Source organism: Grammomys surdaster, unplaced genomic scaffold, assembly GCF_004785775.1.
Source record: "Grammomys surdaster isolate TR1022 unplaced genomic scaffold, NIH_TR_1.0 150, whole genome shotgun sequence".
Lineage (NCBI taxonomy): Eukaryota > Metazoa > Chordata > Mammalia > Rodentia > Muridae > Grammomys > Grammomys surdaster.
Window position 1 is genome coordinate 7,619,480 of NW_021604608.1, and position 24,271 is coordinate 7,643,750.

The 24,271-nt window shown below is 46.7% G+C and overlaps 1 protein-coding gene across 1 annotated transcript in view; it reads right to left on the minus strand.

Moving 5' to 3' along the window:
• Nucleotides 1-24,271, minus strand: part of Ccdc149 (coiled-coil domain containing 149) — a 93,450-nt gene that overhangs the window by 25,487 nt on the left and 43,692 nt on the right. Inside the window, exons 4-8 of the mRNA XM_028765281.1 lie at nucleotides 18,191-18,298; nucleotides 4,297-4,413; nucleotides 3,388-3,560; nucleotides 2,558-2,630; nucleotides 1,142-1,226 (exon numbers count right to left, since the gene is read on the minus strand). Of these exons, the coding sequence (XP_028621114.1) occupies nucleotides 1,142-1,226; nucleotides 2,558-2,630; nucleotides 3,388-3,560; nucleotides 4,297-4,413; nucleotides 18,191-18,298 (556 nt within the window). The remainder of the gene's footprint in view (nucleotides 1-1,141; nucleotides 1,227-2,557; nucleotides 2,631-3,387; nucleotides 3,561-4,296; nucleotides 4,414-18,190; nucleotides 18,299-24,271) is intronic.

Here is a 24,271-nt window from a genome sequence, read left to right on the forward strand (position 1 = left end):
TCTCTCTCTCTCTCTCTCTCTCTCTCTCTCTCTCTCTCTCTCTCTCTCTCGTTCTGTATGTGTGTGTACTCGTGCATGTGTACATGTTCACATGTGTACATGCATGTGTGGGTATATGTAGAGGAAACAGGTTGGTATCAGTTCTTTCCTTAATCTCTCTTCACTTTTTACTTTTGAGTCAAGGTCTCACTCTGCAGCTCTGGCTATCCTAGAGCTTGACAGATAGACCAGTATGGCCTCAAACTCCACTACAACAAAATTTTTACATGGGCACTGGGGATCTGAACTCAGGGCCTCACGCTTACATGGCAGACACTTTACCACTGAACCACATGGATGGATGGGGTTTTCCACACTTTTATAGAGTGTTATAGCTGCCCAATCAAGAGCAATTCCAGCACGTTCTCTCCTAGATCAGTGGGAAAAAGAAGCTGCTTGAGAAAGAACTTGATTGTTAGGTCCACTGAAGATGCTATGCTTTTTAAAGCCAGTTCTGATTAAGACTGAGCCATGATAGCTGCTGGTCCGTACTGTCAGCCGCTGAGGAGCAGGTCTGTGCATCCTGGGCTTAAGTGGAGAACTGCCTGCAGAATATGAAGTACCAGACTCAAGCTTTCTTCTATTTATTCCCCTGGACTGCTCCCGGAAGATCATTATTTTTCATTGGAATCGACAGGAAGGAAGAACAAGGCTGCAATCAATAAAAGCTTCTTGGAAAACGGCATGCATCCCCATGATTCATGGTACCATCACCTATGTGGTAGGTGCCTGTATAGACTCGGAGAACTAAACTCAGGGAGGCTGAGCATCTAGAGGCTTGCAGGTGGTAAGGGGAAAGGAAAAACATCCTCAGGAGAACCCAGATCCGATGACTGGTGAGGCTTGAAGATGGTGGTTCTTAAAGTGGGGTCTCCTACTGCAACACCATGGCCTGGCAACCCTGCAGACATGTAAATTGTCAGGTCCTGTCCTCAAGCCCTGTCAAACCAGGAGCCTAGGTAGGGGTTTATCTGGGTTGAAAGGACTCAGGCAATCCTGCTGTAAATGACAGTTTTCTGTCCCACAAACCCAGAGGTTTGAGTGGGACATAGACTACAGCTCTGTGCTCAGAAGTTGGTCCCTTCTGGATATTACCACCTACCTTGCTTTGCAGACAAGACCCCAGTCAGGGCACTACTATTGGATTTGCCTTGGCTTTTGGAGTTTTTCCGTCTCTCGAGAGCATTCTGCAGCAGCAATGGAAAGACCAAAAACCTTTGTCAGAAAAGGCAGTGACAGAAAAATTCCTTGTTAAGGATACACCCTGTGTACTCATAAGAACCCTGGCAGACCTGAGATATAGCCTAAAACATAGGCCTCTCAGTCCTTGGAGTTTTAAAAGGCTCCACATAGAAGGTTGGTTTGGCTTTTAAGTTACTGCAAAGGAGAAAGGCAGTAATTGTAGTCCCTTATATTCAGAGGTATTTAATTCATGTTCTTTTTATCAAATCTGAGGCATGAACCCATGTGGAGAGACTTGCTATGGAAATCATTTTAGAATAGACATGAGATGAACACTACATTTGCTTTCACGTACCAGAGATAGTATCTGGAAAGATATGATGGTGAGATTGGAAAGAGATCATGGTCAATTAGTGATGTCTGCCTTGGACACAGGATTGAGTGAACATGCTGCTACCATTCCTAGAGTGGACTCTTGCATTCCCACCAATATAATATACCTGGCAGTAGTAAGCCAGGGTTTGGAACATGAACAGGATACATGATACACGAAAGGATAGATGTGGCTGTAAATATACATACTTAAAAGCACATACTTTCTTGACTCTTGTTTATCTATACACTGAGGAAATGGAAGTGTGGCTCCCACCAGATGGAAAGCTGGTGGTGATCTCTAAGAACAAAATCCAGTGTCAACAACCAGGACAATGTGCCAGCTCTCCCTAGCATTCAGTTGGCTGTGAAACTTCACCCTCAGGAAGAGACGCCAATCTGTTTTCAAAGCAGAGAGACCCAGGAGAGTCTTCCAATTATAACACTTACAACTAACATCTGCAGAAATAGATATTATCAAAGCAATGCAACTGGGATTAGACTAAATAACAGTGCAGCAAATTCTAACATTCTGTCCGTTCAGGGTGCCTCCAGTATTAGCGCTCGGGTTGTGGTGTCCATCTTTGTTTCTTCTCCCACAGAAACCATTTTCTTGGGGATAATTATGAGATAAATAGCATCTGAAAACTGCAGTGTTTCATAAAGGAAGTGAAGAGGACCCCTGAGTTCACAGGGCTGAGACTCCAAAGTGGAAGCACACAGGTTTCGGAGGTCTCAGAGTACCTTGTCCAGACTATAGACACAGATGCCGATGCCAGGAAAAAACGATGTTTGGAGTCCATTGGTGTGTGGCTGATTTTCCTGGCTACTCCAATTACAGATCTTATTGGGCTCCATGTGGGAAGGACAGGAGAGTGACAAAATGTCTTTGAAGCATTAATGAGAATCATAGTAGGCTGACATTCAGATGCTGAATGGTAAATCACAGATTTGCTTAGGTTACCTTGTACTTGGCGATGTTCGATTTCAAAAGGCTGACCTCCTCATGGAGTTGTTTCAGTCTCTCCTGAAGATATCTAGAGAAATAAAACAAACACATACACATAACCGAAATGGACATGGGTGCAAAATGAAGCCCACTGAATGATATGAGCGAAACACGAAGCCCCATCGTTGTGTGCACGTAACGACTTCTTTCTCATCCTGGAGGGGAGGGGGAAGGAAAAATGTGACCTTTTATTAAATAGATGTGATCAAGGTCAGACATGCCTAAATCACAGACACCCAATTTTAAAACAGCCCTCTTGAAGGTCCCCTAAGGGATAACGGCATCGTTTTCACATAATTCTCATTAAGATGACTCCACTGGGGAGCAAACCAGGAAGAGAAGATGCCAACCATAACATGAGTCAGACACAGCCACACGCTGAAGTGTGCCTGGGGGCAAAGACACAGCTAAGGGAATTTCTCAATTTATTTTCTTATTCTTTCCCCTCTCCTTGACAGCAATCACAAACAACTCTCCCTGGCTCTTCACCCCTGTGGCCCAATCAGAGAAGGTATACGGAGAGCAAGGGAGGCTACACATGTGAGTATCTCTCCCTTCTTTTCTTATTTTTATAACCAGCACATGCCCGTGCCAATATTTTGGGGTTGTGTCATGCCTTTTATTCCAAATGGAGCTATCCCAATTGTAGGCAGGGTTTCAGGGACAATACACACACACACACAGACACACAGACACACAGACACACACACAGATACACAGACACACACACACACACACACACACACACACACACACACAGTCTCTCTGGGATGCTTGGCACTTACCTGTTTTCCATGCACAGAGCATCCACATCAATGATACGGTTCTCGTGACCACCCAGGATGTGGTTGAGCTCCTGGTTTAGCCTGTCTACTTTGTCCTGGTAGGAAGCCCGTTCTTCCTTAACATCCTGGAGTTCATCCACTGAGGCCTGTAGGTCATGCTCTAACGACTCTATCTGAAATCCAAGGAATGTCACAGAGGTTCTCAAATGTAGGCTTTTGGACCAGGGATGCAACTTCCACATGATTGGCTGACTTGGAGAGCGTACGGGTACTATACAAGTACTAGAGTATATTGCACACTACAGCACATTGTATTGCAGGCTGGGTAAGGGCTGGAGCTAGGGGACACTTTCCAGCCAGACACTTATCATGGATAGGATGGATGAGCATGATGTCTAATCCTTGCACATTGCCTTCGTTCACAGGCATGGAAACGGCAAGCTGATCCTAGAGTCTTACAAATGCACGTGGTTCCAAGCCACTCAAACCTGGGCATCCAGTGGCCAGTTAGCAAGAGAAGAGAAAGGAAGTCTCTATTCTTGTAGCTGCTCTCCAGGCAGGGGTTTGTGAAATCCTGCCTAAAAGCATCACTCAGCATCTTAGTGGAAAGGTATAAATTAAAGGCCAGTTTGTCACATTCCCTCCCTGCTGTCTATGTCGTTGAACGGCAGCAAGTTTCTTGGTGTGCTCAGAATAACAACACTCAGCTAGGGGTCAGTCACTCATCAGGAATGTAGGAAAAGCTGAGGAAGTCATCCCTCTCCTGTCATCCTCTGGCCTCTTGGACAAGGACACAACAGCACATGAGCCCTACCTCCTGCTATAAAGGGCTGCAGGAGTGTGTGTTCCCTGCATCCTGTTGTGGGACTACATGAGAGCATCCCCACCCAAGCAGAGCTCAGCAGTCACCTGTTCCTTAGCTCGCTCCAGCTGCTCAACCAAGTCTTCCCGCTCATGGGCTGCAAAGTGCCTCATGCCAATTTCTTCATCTCCGAGCCTTTGTTTCGCAATTGTCATCCTCAACAGCTGTGGTTTCCATTATCGGAAAAAAAAAAGTAAAGGAAGAGAGAAAGAATATGAATAAGTACATCCCCCTCCCTCCAATCTCAAGATCCTACTTCCAGAAAGAAATTTCTGGAAGAACTCTTGCAAGAACAATCGGAAGAAAGTATAGGACAAGCTACCTGCCAAGATTACAAAGTTTTAAGAGGAACTTTTGTTATGATTCGTGCATGGTGACATGTATGTGCACACATTCAGTGTAAGGCTCGGGTACCTAGGCTGGATCCTGGAAGCAGAGTGTGCTATAGGGCACTGCCACAGTGAGGACTTAGCAAAGATCCAAAAGTGACCCCCTAATACTGATAAGGATCTGCCAAAATGGGCACATCCCACATTAAACCACTAGGCAGTGCTATCAGGAACCTTAAAAATGTTCAATTCAATGTTCAGTAAGTATTCCTGTCTATCTCTGAATGGCCCCCGATGTGGACTAGCTTCTTGAGAAGAAGATAAGTAGATTGCACTGGATAGCACAAGTCTTGTATGCACTGTGATAAAGTGTGTACTAGAAACTAATGTCTGAGACAATAAGTGACCAAATACATGAAGTACTCAGATATGTGTGGGGATGACAACACCATGCATACGATGCACCAATCTCCCAGGTAAGGCCAGAGCAGGAATTCTAGGAGAAATTGCAGGATGAACTCCTTGGTCTCCAAACATCCATGCTTGTCCATCACAATATGCTTATCCTAATAAGGGTCATCCACTTCTCCTGATGGATACATGTGGATGGGCTCAAATGCACATGAAGCCCTAGGGACAGGTTGTCCCTACCATGTTGGTATGACACTCCAGCACAGCTCTCTGTGGGCATGCTCTTTCTTGCTCTTGCATGACCCTTAGAAGAACAGTGACCAGTAGAGACGGGGGATTTAAACTTCAGCATTTCTGAAAGATTTGGGACAGGTGAGAGATAGAAACTTCATTTAAACCAAGGCAGAACTACCTCACTGAAATTATGACAGCAATGAACTGGAAAGAGGTGAAAAGCAGAAAGGACGCGACAACTCTTCACTGCTCTGTTAACTCCCACAAGGCTTACTGAGTGTCCCGGGTCAAGACCTGCCAGAGGGTGAAGGATCCTCATGTGCAGAACTGACTCTTAATGGAATCCGCTAAGTTCATCCTCAAGGTTCACAGCTTGCATATTTGTATATGTTTCTACTCAGTGAAACTTATTTTTTACCCCAAATCCATCTTCAAAGTCTTCCACTGTCACTGCTGAGCACTCAAAGTGGGGAAGCAGGGCCGGAGGTACAGCTCGGATAAGGATGGTCTGTCTAGGGCCCACTTAGTGTTGAATGTTCACATTGCTATTAGTCTTTGATGCTTTTAGAGAATCCATGTATGTGTGGGACTCGATGTGGTGCCTCCATGCATGTATGTACACTGTGTGGTGGTCACAGTAGGGTAATTAATACACACTTCACCTTCCACATTGATCATTTATCATGAAAATTCTTGAAATCCAACTGTTCTGAAATGCACAATGCATGGTGCCAACCATAGTCACCTACAATGTAATAAAGCATGGCGCTTAATCCTCCCTCTGATTGAAACTCTATGCAGGATAAGTCCTATCTTCCCAGGCATGCCCCAGTCCCAGACAAGCAATGTTCTGTTTCCTATTTCTGTCTTAGTTAGCTTTTTTGTTTCTCTGGTAAAACTCTAACCAAAGCAACTTGGGGAGGGAAGGGTTTGTTTTGGTTTACACTCCCAGGTCACAGCCCATCATTGAAGAAAGCAGAACCCAAGCTGCTGACTGGCTAACTCCTGACCCATGCTGAGCTAGCTATTTTATGCAGCGCAGACCCACAAGTCCAGGGATGGTGCCCTCTCCCACCTCCACCACAGTGAACCTTCTCACATCAGTCAAGACGGTCTCTCACAGACATGGCTACTGGCCAATCTGATTGAGGCAATCCTTCAGGTGAGATTCCCTCTTTCCAGGTGATTAAAGGTTGTGTCAAGTTGACAATAAAATCTAGCCAGTGCAAGGTATCTGGGAAAACCCTTAAGGTTCTGGATATAAATGCCATCATGTAGTAATTGTCTTCCTGAGCTTTTTGATTTGTTTTGGTAACATAATATCTTCTGAATTTCATCCACTATGACGACAGAGTGGTATCCCTCTGGGTACATGCACCATATCTTCCTTATTCAGTCCATTGAAGGACACTTAGGTTGTCACTGTACTGTGGCTAGCCTGAATAGCGTATCAATGAAAATGGGCATGCAGGCATCTTTTTGATATACTGATTTCATTCTCTTGGCTATATACCTAGTAGTGCAACTGCAATAGTTGGGTGTAGATATATTTCATTTTACTTATTTATAATTGGAAGTGCTGCAGCATTTCCTCCTGTGGTTACAGTAATACTCCCACACTGGCAGTGTGAGAAAGGTCTCCTGGTGATGACCTCACACAAGCTGCTGGTATGTCTAGTGTCCCGGAGTTCAAGAAGGAAGCACAGTGTGAATCGCAGCAAAAATCTGTGAGTTAATCCAGCTTACTCTGACTCTAAGTTAAAGAATGAGTGAACCTGTTAGTTCCGTGCTGAAGAATTTACCACCTCTGTTAAATAAGTTTATACTAAATAGAAGCATACAGAAAACACAGTCAGGACGAGCCTTGGCACAGCAGCTGTGGCAAAGGCTGGCAGGCACCTCCCCACCTCTCCTGGGACCAAGGGGTTAGCCTGCTCACACTCAGCATGGCATTGGCCCCATGGAACACGTGGACAGCAGAAGTGGCCGATTCAAGCAAGAGTGTGAATGTGAAACATCTTTCCTGTCACCTAGTCCTTGGCTTGGGATGACAGGACTCTGAAAAGCACATCCCAAAGACACAGCAAAGCCAAGAAGCAGCATTTGTCAAACCCCAGAGGTTGGATCACAAGCACGCAAGCTTTTGGCAGGAGGCCACAGGAGACTCAGGCTATGTCTTGAAAACCAGAGCCTTTCCCTAACATGTAACGTGTTAGATAGACAGCCTGATCGTGATATAAAGAAACCTGGCTTTCCAGCCACCACCAGCTTCACTGCACTCTTCATTTGGAGTCATACGATTATGCTTGTTAATGCGAATTAATTATTACCCATGCCTAGTGAGGCCTGACTCTATAGGAAAAAAAACCCAGCCATCTTCACACTGGCTGCTGGTTAAATGTCAATCAACACGTTAGCTATCATTGGCTGTTTAATGTGCAGATAATATTGCTCCCACATTGCAGGGCTGTACTGGTTGAAATACTTTTAAATTGAGGCTCAAGTTGGATTGTTGGGTCTGAAATTTAAACGCAGTCAGCAGAAGGGGCTTGATGGGGTTGTTGCTGTGGCAACATAGAGCCCAGGAACATCAAGCCTGCCTTCTACAAGGACAGCTTATAGGCTCTGGGGTCACATGCTTAGGGCTTCCCACGCTCACTCCCCAAGAATGAGCTTGAACCTCTCCAGGCCTCTGTAACTTCCTGCTGAGAGCACAGCATGAAATGGGAGAGTGGAGGCATAGTCAAGAGACCCTGGGTCAGGGGTCACATAGGCAAGCAGGATGAGGGATGGAAAGACGTTATTCTAAAATTGAGTGAGTCCCCTCACCCCTATGTGGAGAGTAATTGTATTTGTGTATTCAGTGTATGTGTGTGTGTGTGTGTGTGTGTGTGTGTATAACATCTTCCCAGCTATCGATGCAAAATTGTAATGCTTGCAATCATCAACAATGCTACAGTTTGGAAGCATGCATGCAACTGTTTGCCCAGGACTGCTTGTGCAATTTCAAGACCATCCAGGTAATTGGAGCCCCAAGCTAATGAGAGCCAGAGCCCTGAAGAACAGAGGGTAGTCCTTCTCTATGACATTAACTCAGTCCAGGAGCAGAGAAGGTATGTGTTAATAAACATTTTCTGCTTGCAGGATGAATACCATCATAACCGTCATTGCTGTCATTGTCATTATGATTGTTGTCATCCTCGTCACCACCATTACTACTGCATCATCGTCATTATCATCACCATCATCACCATCACCTTCATCCATTTAAGAGGTCCTAACAACCTCCTAGGGTAATTTCCTGTCTTTAGAGATGGCTGAACTGAGCTCCAGACCCAAGCTTACAAGAGAACACGAAGGTATGGCTTCCTACCATGGGGAGTGATAATAAGCAATGCTCCCCACACTTGCTATCCTCAGACAGGACACCGCAGATAACTTCCTAGTGCCAAGAGGACTTGTGCTTTGTGAACACCCGCTGTCAGCGACGAACACCACCATTTGCTGATTTAGAGAGAAATAAATGTTTATGAATGAATCACGGACATGAGTCCTTGGCTGGAGCATGAGGCCCAGCTGCAGCTTAGATGTCGCTGAGGGACAGGGAACAAAACAGTGTAGCAGGAAGGGTCCAGGTTTTTTTTCAGCTGCCCAGGCTCCACCAGGCTTAGCCCTGTATAAGGTCTCCCTTGCCCTTGAGTCAGAGAGGCTCAGTCCTTCTTTGACCTCTCCCCAGGCTGCCCCTGTCATGGCCTCCCATGTTCTCTAACTCATTGTTTTCATTTGCTGGAACCATAGTGTCCACTGGGTGCTGGGAGGCAGCCAGGGTAGGAGGCACTATGCTCTGAGTGTCACCTGTGTTCAGATTCTAATGCTAATCCTGGCTGTGCATACGAGAAAGTCACCTAACCTTGCCATGCCACATGTGACTTAAAACACAAGAAGAGAAACATGATCTTATAGATACCACAGTGACCACACAAAAGGGTTTGTCAGCTAGGTGCAGTGGTGCACACCTTTAATCCCAGTACTCAGGAGGCAGAAGCAGGTAGATCTCTGAGTTCAAGGGCACCCGGATTGACAGAGTGATACCCAGGACATCCAGAGGTACACAGAAAAATCCTGTCTCAAAGAGCCAAAAATGATGCCTCCACTCTCCCATCTTAGAAACAAAATCATGGAGCCCATGCTCCACTCTAGGATCTCAGGAAACTGCCATCCACACACTAGTGTGCCTATTAGCTAATGAGCTCCCTCCTTGGGCTGAGAAAGCAATGTACTCAGAGCTCCCTGTCCACAACAGGCACTCGAAGTAGCTTTCCACTGCACAAGGGTGCAGAGCCCTTGCTGATGCTGAGAGGCCCACATGACCCTCCTTACCTGCCCCAACGCCATCGCTGCTTCCTTGTACCTGTGCTTCCCCCATCCTGCCTGCCTCCTGGTATCCATCCCAGCCCCCAGGCATTTGAACTCTCTCTGCCCCTAGCACAGCACGTCATAGAACTGTCCACAGTCACTCCTGTCATCCCATTCAAGGCTCAGATTAAAGACTCCCTTAGACATCTCATCTCAGCTGAAGCTATTGCTCCCCAGGCCCCCTGCCTATTAATGCTTGCCTCTCTGCACACATCCACTTGTGGCACCCGATATCAGCTCTACAGTAGCTCAGTGTCCACAGCCCAGTGTTAGGCTCTCCATGGGGATTTCCAAATGCTTGTCAGATCAGGGTTGTCCCTCTGCCATGCTCCTCACAGCCCAGAGGCAGATCCTGATGTCCCCTCTTTACAGAAAGCAAGGTCTGGGGCCAGGTCTAGGTGACCCCTGCGCTTGCTCTGGTGCTGTCCAGGGTGCTGAAACACACTCAACCTGGGGAAGATCCACTCTGTATCCAGTCAGGTGAGGACACAAACCGGGAGAGACAAGGTCACTAGCTTAAGTCACAAATCTTAGGGATGACTGAGGTGAGGTTGGTCCTGGTTTCAAAGGCTTGTCTTCTACAGTAATACTGTTCTACGCAGCCCTTACCCAGGCAAGACACATGCCCTTCTACAGAGCCTGCTCTGAGCTGGCATGTGTTATGACTGCCCAATATAATCCTCAAAAATACCCTATGCTTAGGCCCGCCATCCCCTAGATATCTGTCTGCCTTCTTCCAGGTCCCTGTACCCTGAGCATGTGAGTTCAGGACTTCCCCAAACCCCATAGCCACACCCAGCTAGCCTCATGCCCTAGCCTTACAGCCTAGCATCACTAACATATCCAGGCTGTACTCTGGCCAACATACCTTCAACTCTCAGATCCTTTGTATAGAGCATAGGGCACAGGCACACTATCCTACTGATATGGCACAGATACAATGATGAAACTCCATTTCCCAGAACCTAGAAAACGGTCTTGTTTGTTTGTTCACTGGCTGGCTGGCTCTGTCATAATTGAAGTCTCATGAGAGTAGGGACTCACATGTTTCCTGTGCCATCCGCAGACTGTATGTGTGGAATGAACCGAACCCATGGGCTACAGGAGACCTCGCCTCAAACCAAAGCAAAGGGTCTGCTGTGCTCCAAGTGAGAACGGTTCATGGGGGTACCCCCTTCTGGAGGTCACTCAAACAGGGCTCCACTTATTTGTACAGAAGCTTTCTCAGCTCTCATCCAGGGCCATGATAAACAACCACAGCTGAACACACTTCCCTTTAAAAAAAATAAATAAACAATGTATACTTTAATTGGTCACCTGCTTGCTCATTGGCCTGTCTTTATTGGTTGATGGCTTGGACCTCACTGCTTTGCGAGATCCATCCAACCACACCCCACAACCGGCAGTCACAGAAGGGCTGTCCAGTTTTATGGGGCCAATGCCAGAACAAACAGAGGCACTTAGGGCTGCCAGTTGGTGAAATATAAAGCTTATTACTAAAGGCAGAGCCTGCATTTCTCACAGACAGCTACAAATGCAAGCGTTCCCCTCCTCTGCCCAGGCCATGCTGGTTTGGGGTCTGCTACCAGCCAAGTACTATGATCTCTAACATGAAGCAAAATGAAAAGTACGTGAGATCCAGCCCTGCTGTCACTGTCCCAGAGGGCCTGGACGGGGGGTGGCTGCTGCGGGTGCATCTTACAGGTGCTCCTTTTATAGGGTGCATGGCTCCTTTTATAGGGGTGCATTCCAGAAACCGGAATTTAAAAAATGATGCTTGCTGCTAGCCACACCTGGGTAGTGATGAGAGGCTGAGCTTGGAGGTCCAGGTGTCACGTGACAGACTTCTCCCTTGGACCATGGGCTCTCCTGGGGCACATACTAAGGTCCTGGGAAATAGTTGGCCTATAAGAGGGACATCTGTGGCGGCTGGCAGCATGCTCAGGTAACACTGTAATGTGAGGGGCTTCTCAGGCAACACTGGCTCCTGACATGTTAAAGAAGCTGCATGCTTCCATCTGAGACCTCACTGCAGGGAGCAGGACAGGGCACATAGTCATTAGATCTCATCACCCTGCTTTCTCATCTTCTCGTACCAGACACTGTCTGATGACTTTATGTGTCTTATTCTCTGTCTGTCTCTCCAGTCAGTATTTAAGCTCCCTAGTGGGGAACCTTGTGCTTCTCGGCTTCTAATACAACTTCAGCTGCTAGTACTCAGGAAGTCGCCAGGTGTGCGCTGGTAAACACAGAAAGAAGCCCGGCCACCACTGATTGTCATCTTACAGATGAGAACATGGAGAGCCCTGAAAAATGACCAAATTTCCTAAGATCACTCACACATTGTCAGGCAGAGCAGGAGTACACACTTGGGCCTGGGCACACCTGAAGAACAGGACCTCCTGGGTTGCCTTCATTGTTGCTCTTCAGCCAGATCTTCTAGAAGCAAATGTTTTCCTAGACTGCAGATTCCAAAACCACCAGTTCTGTGGTGTGTTTGTTTTATGTCAACCTTGACAAAAGCTACAGTCATACAAAAGAAGGGCGCTTGGATTGAGAAACTGCCTCCTTAAGATCAGGCTGTCAGCAAGCTTGTAGAAGGTTCTCTTAATGATTGATGGGGGAGGACCCATCCCATTGTGAGTTGTATCACCCCGAGGCTGGTCCCGGGTTCTATAAGAAAGCAGGCTTAACAAGGTGTGAGGAGCAAGCTAGTAAGCAACACTGCTCCATGGCCTTTACACCAGCTCCTGCCTCCAAGTTCCTGTCCTGCTTGAGTTCCTGTCTTGACTTTCTTTGATGATGAACCGTGATATGGAAGTGTAAGCCAAATAAACCCTTCCTTACATTGGTCATGGTGTTTCATCACAGCAATAATAACCCTGACTAAGACAGGGGGTGATGTTTTGTTGTGACATCAGTCCTTATGCCAAGAAAGCTGGCATAAGTTCGACAGTAAGCTTTCTGTGTCCGAGAGATGATGCCAGCTCCCATCTTAAGACTCAGGTAACCTCTACAAGTTTACTACTGAATTTTTAGATATACAAAGATCCCCTCCTACTGCCCTTACCCTTCTCTGTATGAGGAGAGAACTCAGGCAGAGATCAGGTGTGTTGAGACTATTCAGAGCAAGCTCAGTACAGATGGGGTCATCCCACATAACGGTTCTTACAGTCATCCTTACAGCCAACAGCAAGGGCATCCATCATCCCCAAGGATTTCTCAAGGTGATGGGTGGTGCCTGGACTCTTTCTACCCCAGAGTCCTCATTGACCTTTAAACGCTGAAATTTTAATCCCAACACTAAAGAGGTAGAGACAGGGGGATACCTGGGGCTTGCTAGCTAGCCAGTCAGTCAGCAAGTTTCAAATTCAGCAAGAGACCCTGTCTCAAAAAAAATAAAAGGAAAGTGACTGAGGAAACTCATGACATGGGTCCCTGGCCTCCACATACATGCACAAACAAGTGTAAGCATACACATGTACCTGCAAACACCCACACATGTGCACACACACACACACACATACACTCCCTGAAATTTTGAGGAAGGGGCAGCTTCTGGTGGGTTTCAGTCGTCATGCCTCTCATCTAGTTTGGGCTGGGAACTGGTATTAATCTAGGTGCATTCTTGGTCCATTGGCCACCAGTCAGAGGAATGCCAGGTGGTGATAGACTCTAAGCATCCCCACTCCCCACTCCTCAAACACACACACACACACACACACACACACACACACACACACACACACACTACAAGACACCTGCCCCCTAGCTTATGCAAATACTAAGCTGTCAGAGCTGCTGTAGTTGCAAACCCTCTGGAAGCCATTTGGAAGTGCTTTATGGAGCGTGGGGTGCCAAGGCTCTAGCTAAACAAATAGAAAAATGAGTCTCTCTGAAAATATCCAAGGCAGGTCATTTTCTGTCATTTCCTTGGTGCCCACAAGTGCTTACTACCCACAGTCTTCCTTCCTATGGCGTGGTGAAGGGTCACTGTTGAGATGGTGACCTGGAGTTACGGGCACAGGGGTTCGTTCAGCAAGCACTGCCCTTGGTCCTTACATGGTCTCCAAGCAGCAAATGCCCATTCAGTAAGTATGCTGAGCAGAATGGGACTGGCCATGAGCAGGGTTGTCGTGGACATCCTCTGACCACTGGAGTGTGTCCTCTGCCCTTGTACCTATCAGGCCTTCCCAAGGGATCCCAGGTGGAGATGCTGTTTGTCCCTTGTTAGGACATTTTGCTTTTCTAGAACTTTTGTTCCAATTTCCTAGTTCCTCACAGCACATGCTGGTGATATGGTGATATGGTGGTATGGAAGGGGAGTTCTGTGTCCCGATCTCTTCTTCCTCTTACTCTCGCTCCTTAGCCCCACCCTCATCTTGGCTAGGATCCCGAGATCCTCCACCTCTGACTCCCAAGTGCTGGAATTATGAGTCACCACACCAGCCCCTTGGCTGTTCTTTTGGTTCCCTTTATCCCTTCTTGGCATCGTTCGTTCACTCAGTCAATACGTTCCATGCATTTATGGATGGCTCTGTTAGGGAACTAAGCATGGAGGGTGGAAGCATGGGCCAAGTACTCATCTTCTGAGCACTGCCCTCTGGAGTTACAGGGTCATACAAGTGTCAGGGCAAGGAACAGAGCCAAACACAGTGAGGACACCTGAGAGCAAAGCTGGCACCTAGTGCATGATCTGATGACACCTGATCTGTTAGGATGGAAATGGGTGGCAAGGAGAGTGAAGGAGAAGGCCCCAGAGTGCCCAGTAGGTGTAAAGATCCCATGGCACAGGGCAGCATGGCAGACAGGCTGCAACCAGAATGAGAAGACAATATTAGCCAGATGGTAGCTGGAAAATTCTGCAGGGAACAGACCACAGACACCTGGCACATGATGACAAAGACGTGGCCTGCATCCGGGAACCACACATGGTATAATGAATCAAAACAAGAAAAATAAATATTAACCATCGAAACACCACACACACACACACACACACACACACACACACACACACAGAGCAGCCACCTTTGCTTTCCCTGAAGTATCAATTGCCATCATTGCTTCCTGAAATTTCTAATGCTTAAAAAGCAAAAGAAGGCTAGGAGAATGGCTCGGGGTTAACATCCTTTCTGCTCAGACAGGAGGACTGGAATTTGGATTTTTCAAAGCCACACAAATGCTAGGTGAGCATAATGGCTTGCCTCTAATTCTAGCTTCAGAAGGCGGAGACAGGCCATCCCTAGAGCAAGCTAGCTAGTGAGATCGGACACAACGGCATTCTCGGGTTTGATTGAGAGACCCTGCCTTAAAGGATAATGTCAAGAGTGGTGGAGGAAGATTCCCGAGAGCAACCTCAGGCCTGCACATGCACACACTCACATACTCATGTACACACACACATGCACACACACACACACACACACACACACACACACACACACATACATAGAGAGGGGGAAAGAGAGAAAACAGAGAAAAAGGCAAAAGATCAAGAGGTGACCAGCTGATGAAGCAGAAAGGTAGTCAGAAAAGTTAAAATCAAGCATAGCTCAGAATAACAAAAGGAAATAGGGAAATAACATAGTACTAAAAAAAACACATGAATCAAAAATAATCACATTTCAAACTGTTTCACTGGGCTTATGGGGTCTCCCAAATCTACCTTGTGTTTTTTTATGAGCTTAAAGAAAACAACTGCACATTTTATTAGAAAGACCATGCTCTGTTATTGCTGGAGGAAGGGACTGCCAGAGATGACCTTTAACCTCTAACCTATGGGACACATCGGCCCCATGGGAGTCTGCTGGGCTTCTAGGGTGCTAATGAGAACCCTCTCTGGGCATTCTTTCTCATCCTTATTTCACAACCACAAATAATAAAGCTGAGCTTTTCAATTTTATGTTAAATGCAGAGATTGTTTACTTATTTTGCAGTAGGCAGGAAGGAAAAGAACTGTAGTGTGTGCGGCTTTAATCTCAGCAGATGCAGGCAGAGCTCAGTGAGGGAAGGAGCCTCCCTTGAGGAAATACCTCTATGAGATCTGGATGTAAGGCATTTTCTCAATTAGTGATCAAGGCAGAGGGGAGGGCCCAGCCCACTGTGGGTGGTTTATCCCTGTGCTGATGGTCCCGGGTTCTATAAGAAAGTAGGCTGAGCAAGCCAGGGGAAGCAAGCCAGTGAGCAGCACCCTCCATGTTCTGCACCAATGTCCTGCCTCCAGGTTCCAGCTCTGCCTGAGTTCTTGTCCTGACTGTCCCCAATGATGCATTGTAATCTGAAACCGTAAGTCAAATACATCCTTTCCTCCAACTTGTTGGTTTTGTTGGTTTTGTTTGTTTGGGGTTTTGTTTGTTTGTTTGTTTGCTTTTTGTCATGATGTTTCATCATAGCAAAACCCTGACTAAGACAGGGCCTCATGGCTGGAGTACAATACGGTGGATGCAGAAAATGTCAGGTGGGGAGAGAGGAAAGCTGACAATCAAGACTGCCCAGCTGTACCTGTGATACTGACTTGTTAACAACGAGAATCCCGATTTACTCCAGTAAACAAGTAACAAGCAAGTAGTCCCTTGGTAAGGACATCCATGACCCAACCTGCCAGAGCCCATTTCTGGTCTTTTTATTTTTCCTTTTTAAATGCTTCTTTTTTGTTTATTCTTCTCTTGTCTATTATATCCCATCCACAGTTTCCCCTCCCTTCTCTCCTCCCAACCCTCTCCACCCTCTTTCCTCTCTGCCAGATCCACTCTTCCTCTGTTTTCCTTCAGAAAAGAGCAGGCTTCCCAGGGATATCAACAGAACATAACATAACACGTTACAGTAAGACTAGGCACAAACCGTCACTCACATCAAGGCTGGACAAGGTAACCCAGTGGGAGGGAAAGGACAGGCAAAAGAGTCAGAGACACTCCACTCCTGCTGTTAGGAATCCCACAAGAACACCAAGCTATGCAGCTATCACAGACACACACACACACACACACACACACACACACACACACAGAGGGCCTAGGTCAACCCATGCAGGCTATGCGCCCTGCTTAGTTGATTCTGTGAGCTCTTTTCCTGTGGTGTCCTCTGCTCCTCTGACTCCTACAATCCTTCCTCCTTGCCTTCTGTGCAGTTCCCTGAGCTCTGCCTTGTGTTTGACTATGTAGACCCCACTGCTTGAATGTCCTAGCTTTTCCCAGAGCTGTAAACAGGGACTGTGAGGACTGCGCTGGGCAGTCTTGATTGTCAGCTTGCCATTTCACAATAGAAATAAATGGCTGAGCAGGGCTGTGAGGAATTTCCTAGGTTAGAAGAAGTCAAGTGTGAAGATCCAACCTAAACATTGGCTATTGTAGGGAGCCGATGGGCTGAGGCCGGGACTGAATAAAAGGAGAAAACAGCCCAGTATCATCTTTTCCTGCTTCTGCCTTCTGTTCTTGCTACTGTGACACTTCCTCAAGTTGCTTTTGTCAAGAGACTAACCGAGGAGCCAAACCTAGGGTTCAGGGATGACACCATACTCAAACCCTCTGGGCTTCCCATCTATTGGTCAGCCAGGCCTCTGATGTCTTACTGTGGAAGTGTTCCCTGGAGGGAAGTGTCTCCCAGTAGGTACTAAGCATGTTTTGGGTTTGGGTTTGTTTGTTTGATTGTTTGTTTGTTTGTTTGTTTGTTTGAAATGAACATCTTCAGCAATGGTGCCTCCCACGAAGGAACAGCTCCCTGCAGGGGCAAAAGCCACCTTCATTTGTCAAGGAGTTTGATTCCATCCAGAAAACATCTCCCCAAGACAGCACCCCTGACCATGCAGAGACATAATGTCACTTTTCTGAATCAAAATCTAACACTCTTTCTGTTGTGAATGCTGCCTCTGGCGAAGGGCTGAAAATTAATCTACCCAGGCTGGGCAAAACAGAAGATTATTTGGGGGAGGGAGTGGGAGGGGCAGAATTTCACTTTAGTACTTTTTCTTCTGTTTTTCCATTGGACTTTTGTTCATAGCTTCAGCTGGGAGAGAGCGAGTGCACACATTTAGTTTGGAGTTTATGAGTTCATATTTTATAATTAACGTTGCCAACAGGGGAGTTTGATTAATGCCGAGCAGTGGATTTTGAGCAATGTTCCATACAAATTGCCAAATTTAGCAATAAAGTAAATTGGTGATGTGAACATCATTAGTAGAATGACTACTTAAAATTCAAATCATCTGAGCCACAAATCCATTATTTGTATAGAAGGGAGGAAGTATCGCATTTGGTTTTATTTCTCCCTCAACCACATGTTGTCTACCACCAAGCTGAATATAACAAAAGTTCCACGGTGGGTTGGAACAATATTTCAGAGCAGCCCAGAAACACACATATATACATGCACGTGCACACACAAAGGGGCTCTGATAAAGACAAACGTTAACGGTGAGTTCTCGTTATTGCAAATATAAAAATCCATAACAATCTCTTTCAACCAGTGCTGTGGTGCATCTCCTAATGTGCTCCTCACACAGATACTTCCTGTTCACACTCATGCGGCGAGCTCTTGTCAACATTCACGGTACCTTATTGTCACCCTGGACCTCGCCAAGCCTCTGTCGAAGTTCTTTAATCTCTTCTCCCAGATGTTTATTCCTGTCCTGCGATTCTCTCAGCAGCTGTGCAAGATTAGCCTGGAAATATCAACAGAGCACAACAGCAATCGGTATGGAGGTACGAACCAACGTGGGCTTTCCTGACGTATGGATGCCGGCATCCAGCTCAGCGGCATCCCACAGAGCCCAGTGCAAGTTAACGTGTGTGAAAGCAGCAAGCATTCAACCCGCACAGTGATGGCTCAAGGAGGCTGGCGTGACGTGGGCAGCGGAACCTCCATTATTTAGGGAGGTTCTTTGTTTCCAGAACAGCTCACAAGAACAGAATCAGCCATATTTGACTATCTCAAACATTCCTAAGAGCTTGTCACCAAGATGTCTATCCTGGGGGGGGGTTGCTGTGCAGGCATGAGGACATTGATTCAAATCCCTGACACTCACATAAAAAGCTGGCATGACTGTGTATACAGACATCACTGTAGTGTTGTGGAGGAGGAGACAGGAAGCGCTCTGGGCCTTGCTGGGTGTTAGCCTAGCTCTAAGCTCAGCGAGAGACCCTGCCTCGAGGGAATAAGTTATGGGTGATAGAGCAGGACACCTGACATCCTCCTCTGGCCTTTGCACCTTCACAAGCACACACTTGTGCATATATACCCCACACACATACACACAGGTAATAGAGCTTCCACTTTCAAATTGGATAGCGTTCAACTCTCTAGTTAGGGCCAGCAATGTATTTTCTCACTTCAGTCATTTCTTCTGCTCCTTCAGATGTGTCCTGCTAAATGAGCTCTTCCTTGCTATCTCAGTGCCCAGAACGTGTGTGTACACTTGTGTGTACATATGTATATGCATGTGTGTTTGCACATGCAGCGGGCAGAGGTTAGTACAAACCAGAACTTGTTATGACTCCCACCCCACCGGCCATGATCTCATCTACAGCCACTGAGCAAGACGGCCATTCATACAGGGCTCGTGCATGGGTGTGTGTCTGAAAGCCTCAGAGTGAGGATGAAGAACGGAGAAAGCTGGTCCCTCACAGAAATCACTCAAAGAGGCATACAGGGAGATAAGTCCCAGATTCCTTCACGCTGAAGTTGAGGAAACCCAATTCCAGAGGTATAAATGGACAACCCATCTCTGGTGGCTCCATCTCCAAGGCCTACAATGCTACACTTCAGAGAACAATGATGTTGGGTAGAAAAAGGTAGCAAAGGGAAGAATACAAAGATAAAATTTTCACCCACTCTTGATTCCCCCTCCACTGGGCCTCTACAACCCCTTGGTTGGATCAGCCTTCTGCCTCTTCCTCCACGGTATCTAACCTCCATGCTTGCCTCTTTGCTCCTACATGCCAGGCCTGATTCCATCTTGGAGCCCGCACCCTCTGTCAACTCCTTCAGGCTTTTGCACAGAGGTCACCAGTCCCCACAGGACCCCCCTGGACCGTTTGATTTAACATGCCCCCTTCTCCCTTTGCCCCTGTGCCTTTTGTCTGAGGTGCGTACTGTCTCCTAACACACCATATAATTTACTTCATGGTTTATCACTCGCTGTTTATTTCCTGACTCCCTCTCCCTGCTAAAGCATAAGTTCCATGAAGGGCGAGGAACTTGCTTCTCTCTCCTGCCCTCTCCCAAAATGCTCCATAGCACAGCTAAAGGAGGAAATGGGAAACTGAGCTGGATGTTCTGGCCTCAGCACTGGGAGTAGAAAGCACCGGCTACTGACAGCAGTCTCTAATAACACAGAGCCTTGCCTGGGACAAACCCTCAGCCCCTGGGATTCCAGGCTCCTTTCCTTTCTCCATCCTGCAATGCATTCTAAATTTTAAACCCACATTTCCATGGTTCAGAGCTTACAATCTCTTGCTTCCCATTTTCCCAGAATTCTGCTCTCATGAAATACAGCGTTGATGGTGGACAGAGAAATGAGGAACCATTGCCACCAACTGGGTGTGGAAAGTTCTCTGTGGGGAATGAAAGTTACTTCCCAGTTTTGTCCCTAGCTGCATGGGGCATTTCTCCATCTGTGGAAAGAAACTAATCCTGTACCATCCATGTGGTGACCTGAAATGCCCACAGTAAACACAGAATGTTGAAGCCCAGGCTGAGCACCCAGTGGATGCTGCTTAAAGCCCTCCTCCATGGCTCTAAGCACTCAGAAGACAAGAGTTATGGGAACACAAAAAGTCTCTCCTTGGCCACATTTGGCTCTATATGATTCTGTACCTGCACTGTTCATTCCTCATTCCTTTATTTACACAAATGTCCACTGGGTGTCTGCTTTGTGCTGGGCACCATCTTAGCAACAAAGAAAAGAGACAAAAGTCTGTGATCTTGTAAACTCACGTGTAACTGTTACTCACACGTAAACTGATGACATGTTACATTTATGGCACAGAATGACAATGGCTCACTAGGTCAGGTGTTAACCTTCTAGAGAAACAGGAAGCAAGTACAGGAAGTACAGTGTGCTGAGGAGACCACACTGAAAAGGAGATGTGGACCTTGTGGTCACTCTGGGGGGAAGAATCCAGGCAGAGAAGGGACATTCCTTACCTCACATCTCAAGATCTTTGGGGGAAAACAGCTCAAAGACACCAGACAGACTGGGTACAGGGACCCTGGTGAAAGTAAGAGGTGTTTTTGGTTGACATTTTCTGTTTTTTTTCCCTTTGCCTCACTTCCACTGAATTCCAGAAAGTTCCCAGACCTTAGCTCATGAATCCTCTCAGTGAGTCGGCAGCAGCATCCTCCCAGATGAAAGGGCAGGCACCAAGTGGGAAGGATGGAAGCTACTGGCACCTGTGGTGCCACCTGTGCTGCCACCTATGCTGCCACCTGTGCCACCACCTGTGCCACCACCTGTGCTGACACCTCTACTGCCACCTGTGCTGACACCTGCACCTTTTCCTGAGCGGCAAACAAACTCAAAAGCAAACCTGAGCACAAAGCCTGCCACACCCCTAGGGTCCCCCTTTTCAGTCAGTAATGTCTTGATCCCTTTTGGGACAGGAAAATACCTGACATTCAGGGACCACTGCCACTGAATTAGCAAACCAGGGTAACTCAATCTCATGTACCAAAAGAGCAGCACTCCAGTCCATCCTGGATCAATGTTTTTGTACAATAAAGCCATCACTAATTATTAGGAAAATAAACTTAAGAAATCCCAAGTATTTTAAAACTGTGCCCGAAAGATGATTCTAAAAAGCCTCTGAAAGATTGTTCCTAGTTTCCCTGTCTTTCTCGTTATGAACCAGAAACAACTAGGTTGCATCAAGGCTCTGGACCTAGGGCCTGGCTCTGAGAAGTGATGACCCTGGTGATCCTGGACATTTGGGCATAGAACAAGGCAGATACCCAGGATAAATAACCAAGGTCCAAGAAAATGCTGGGGTAGAGGCCTGGGCTGCAACAGGGAAAGCATTCAGAGAATCAGAGCTGTGTTATCAACCTTATTTAGTCTACAGCTCAACTGAAAGGCATGCAACTGCAATACAGCCAGGCCCTACACAACACAGTAGAGATGGTCAGTTGGAATCACAATACCTTTAGGGCTGTGAGTTCATGGTAAATTTACCCCAGCCTTGAACTTGACCTCAGGGGTAGCAGTGAGGAGAGGAGCACCCTTGCCTTAAAGCTAGCAATTGTAACTTTCTTTATACTTATCAGGTAGAGTTGTCAACACATCCTCTTTTTATTCAAACCCTCCACCTTCTCAACTCTGAAACAGTAACTGAAAACCAGCAAATGACTCTTCTGCTAAGGTACCCAATTCCTTGAGATACACCTTAGAGGCAACGGGAGCGGGGTTGCACATTTCAAAGAGCTAGGGGTAGAGGAGGAAAGTTCACACAATTCCTCGACCAAAAATAACACCCGTGACTCACACACTCGCTCTAACAATCCATCAAGCGAGCAGGTGGTGGCTGCTTATAATTTATCAGCTATGTAGAGCATGCTGTTCTGCCTGTTATTGGGAAGGACTCTGTGGCCATCAGTTTGGAATAGGACTTCATGAAGGAAATGTCACGGAGAATGTGACAAGGCACATCAGCTTCAGAGGGGAGATGGGCCCAGGAGAATACTTCCTTTCCATCCCCAGGGCAGGTGGTGGCCCAGTAGAAAAGCTTAGAAAGTCATACAAATGAGCCTCTTTTAAATGTTCAGTTCAAGCTAGAAAGGGTTGACATGTTCTCCTTGATAGTAGGAGTGAGTACAGAATACAATGTGCATACTATAGACTCCTCACCCTTAAGTCCCTCTGTCTGGGAGTTAGTCTACTGAAGTTGTGACAGAAGACCAGTGAGGTGACTCAGCCACTGATGATGCCTGCTGAGCCTGACAACTGAGTTCAATCCCTGGAACCCACTTGGTGGAAGGAGAGAACTAACTCCCACAACTTGTCCTCTGACCTCCACACATGTGCTCTGGGGCACAAGTGCACAGACACAAATAAATAAACAAAATATAGTAAAACATTTTCATTGTGATGGAGGAGGGAAGAAAGAAGATTTGATAGAATAAGATGGGGAAGAGAGGGTACCCAGAAGGCTTGGTGCTCTTCCAGAGGACCAGAGCTTTCAACTGTCTATGATACCAGATCCAGAGGCTCACACACACTCGCATGCATTTACATTCACATGCAGACACGAACAAACCTATCACATCTAACCTTAGTAGCGAGTAGGGCGAGGTGAGGTTTAAAGGCTATTGGTACAATCTACTCTGGAGAGTCTATCCTTTAAGAAGGGGAAGCTCGAGTCCCAGGACAGGGTGGATGGATAATGTATGCTGGGCTGGCTAGTTTTTCATGACACAACTAGACACAAACTAGGGTCATCTGGGAGGAAGGAATCTTAATTGAGAAAGTACCTCTGTGGGCAAGCCTGTGAAGCATTTTATTGGTTGATGAATGACATGGTAGGGCCTGATTTACTGTGGGTAGTGCCACCCCTGGGCTGGTGGTCCTGGGTGCTATAAGAAGGTAGGCTAAACAAGCTAGTCAGTAGCATTCCTCTGTGGCCTCTGCATCAGTTACTACCTCCAGGTTCCTGCCCTGGCTTCCCTGGATGATGAAGCTGTAAAGTGAAATAAACCCTTTCCCCCAAAGTTGCTTTTGGTCATGGCATTTAAAAAAAAAATTCACAACAATAGAAACCTCACCCAAACCTCTTAGCTACCTTCTGGTAGGAATTCTCACTAGGGAGGCATAGTCTCCCTTCTGCAAGTCCTCTGGAATCTATTAGATACACAAGATCTTAATCATTGAGCCATGGAAAAGTTAGCCTATATCATAATATAAAATGTTAGGGCTTGGGCTGGAGAGATGGCTCAGCCTCAGCAGTTAGGAGTGTGTACTGTCCTTCCAGAGGACCCAAGTTCAATTCTTGGTACCCATAACTGCCTGCAACTCCAGCCCCAGGAGGAAACAATACCTCTCACCTCCACAGGTACCCACACTCACATGCGTGTAACACATACACACACTTAACAAATAATAATTTTGTAAAAACTGTGTTCTTCTCTCAAACAGTATATCCTGAACACATCCCTCCTCCCTCCCCACCTTCCCTTTCTTTTCCCTCCCCTCCTCCCAGTCTTCTCACATCTCCCCTCTCCCCCAGATCCACTTCTGTTTCCCTTCAGAAACAAATGAATATATGTATGTGTGTGTGTATGTGTGTGTGCGTGTGCGTTGTATTTTTTAAATGACAGAGCTGAGAGGATAAGTCAGTGGGCAAAAGCAGTACAAGCATGGGAACATGAATTCAACTCCAGCTCCCACATAAAACGCCAGTATGGTAAGGCATGTTTGTGATCCCTACATTGAGGAAGCTGAAATAGAGAAATCCCTCCAGCTCTCTGGCCATTCAATCAAGACAATCATAGAGTGCCAGGTCCCAGGAGAGACTTAGTCTCTAAGAACAAGAATGGCTCCCAAGGAACACACCCAGATTGACCTCTGCACTCCGCACTCCACATGCACACACATATATTCTCTCTCTCTCTCTCTCTCTCTCTCTCTCTCTCTCTCTCTCTCTCT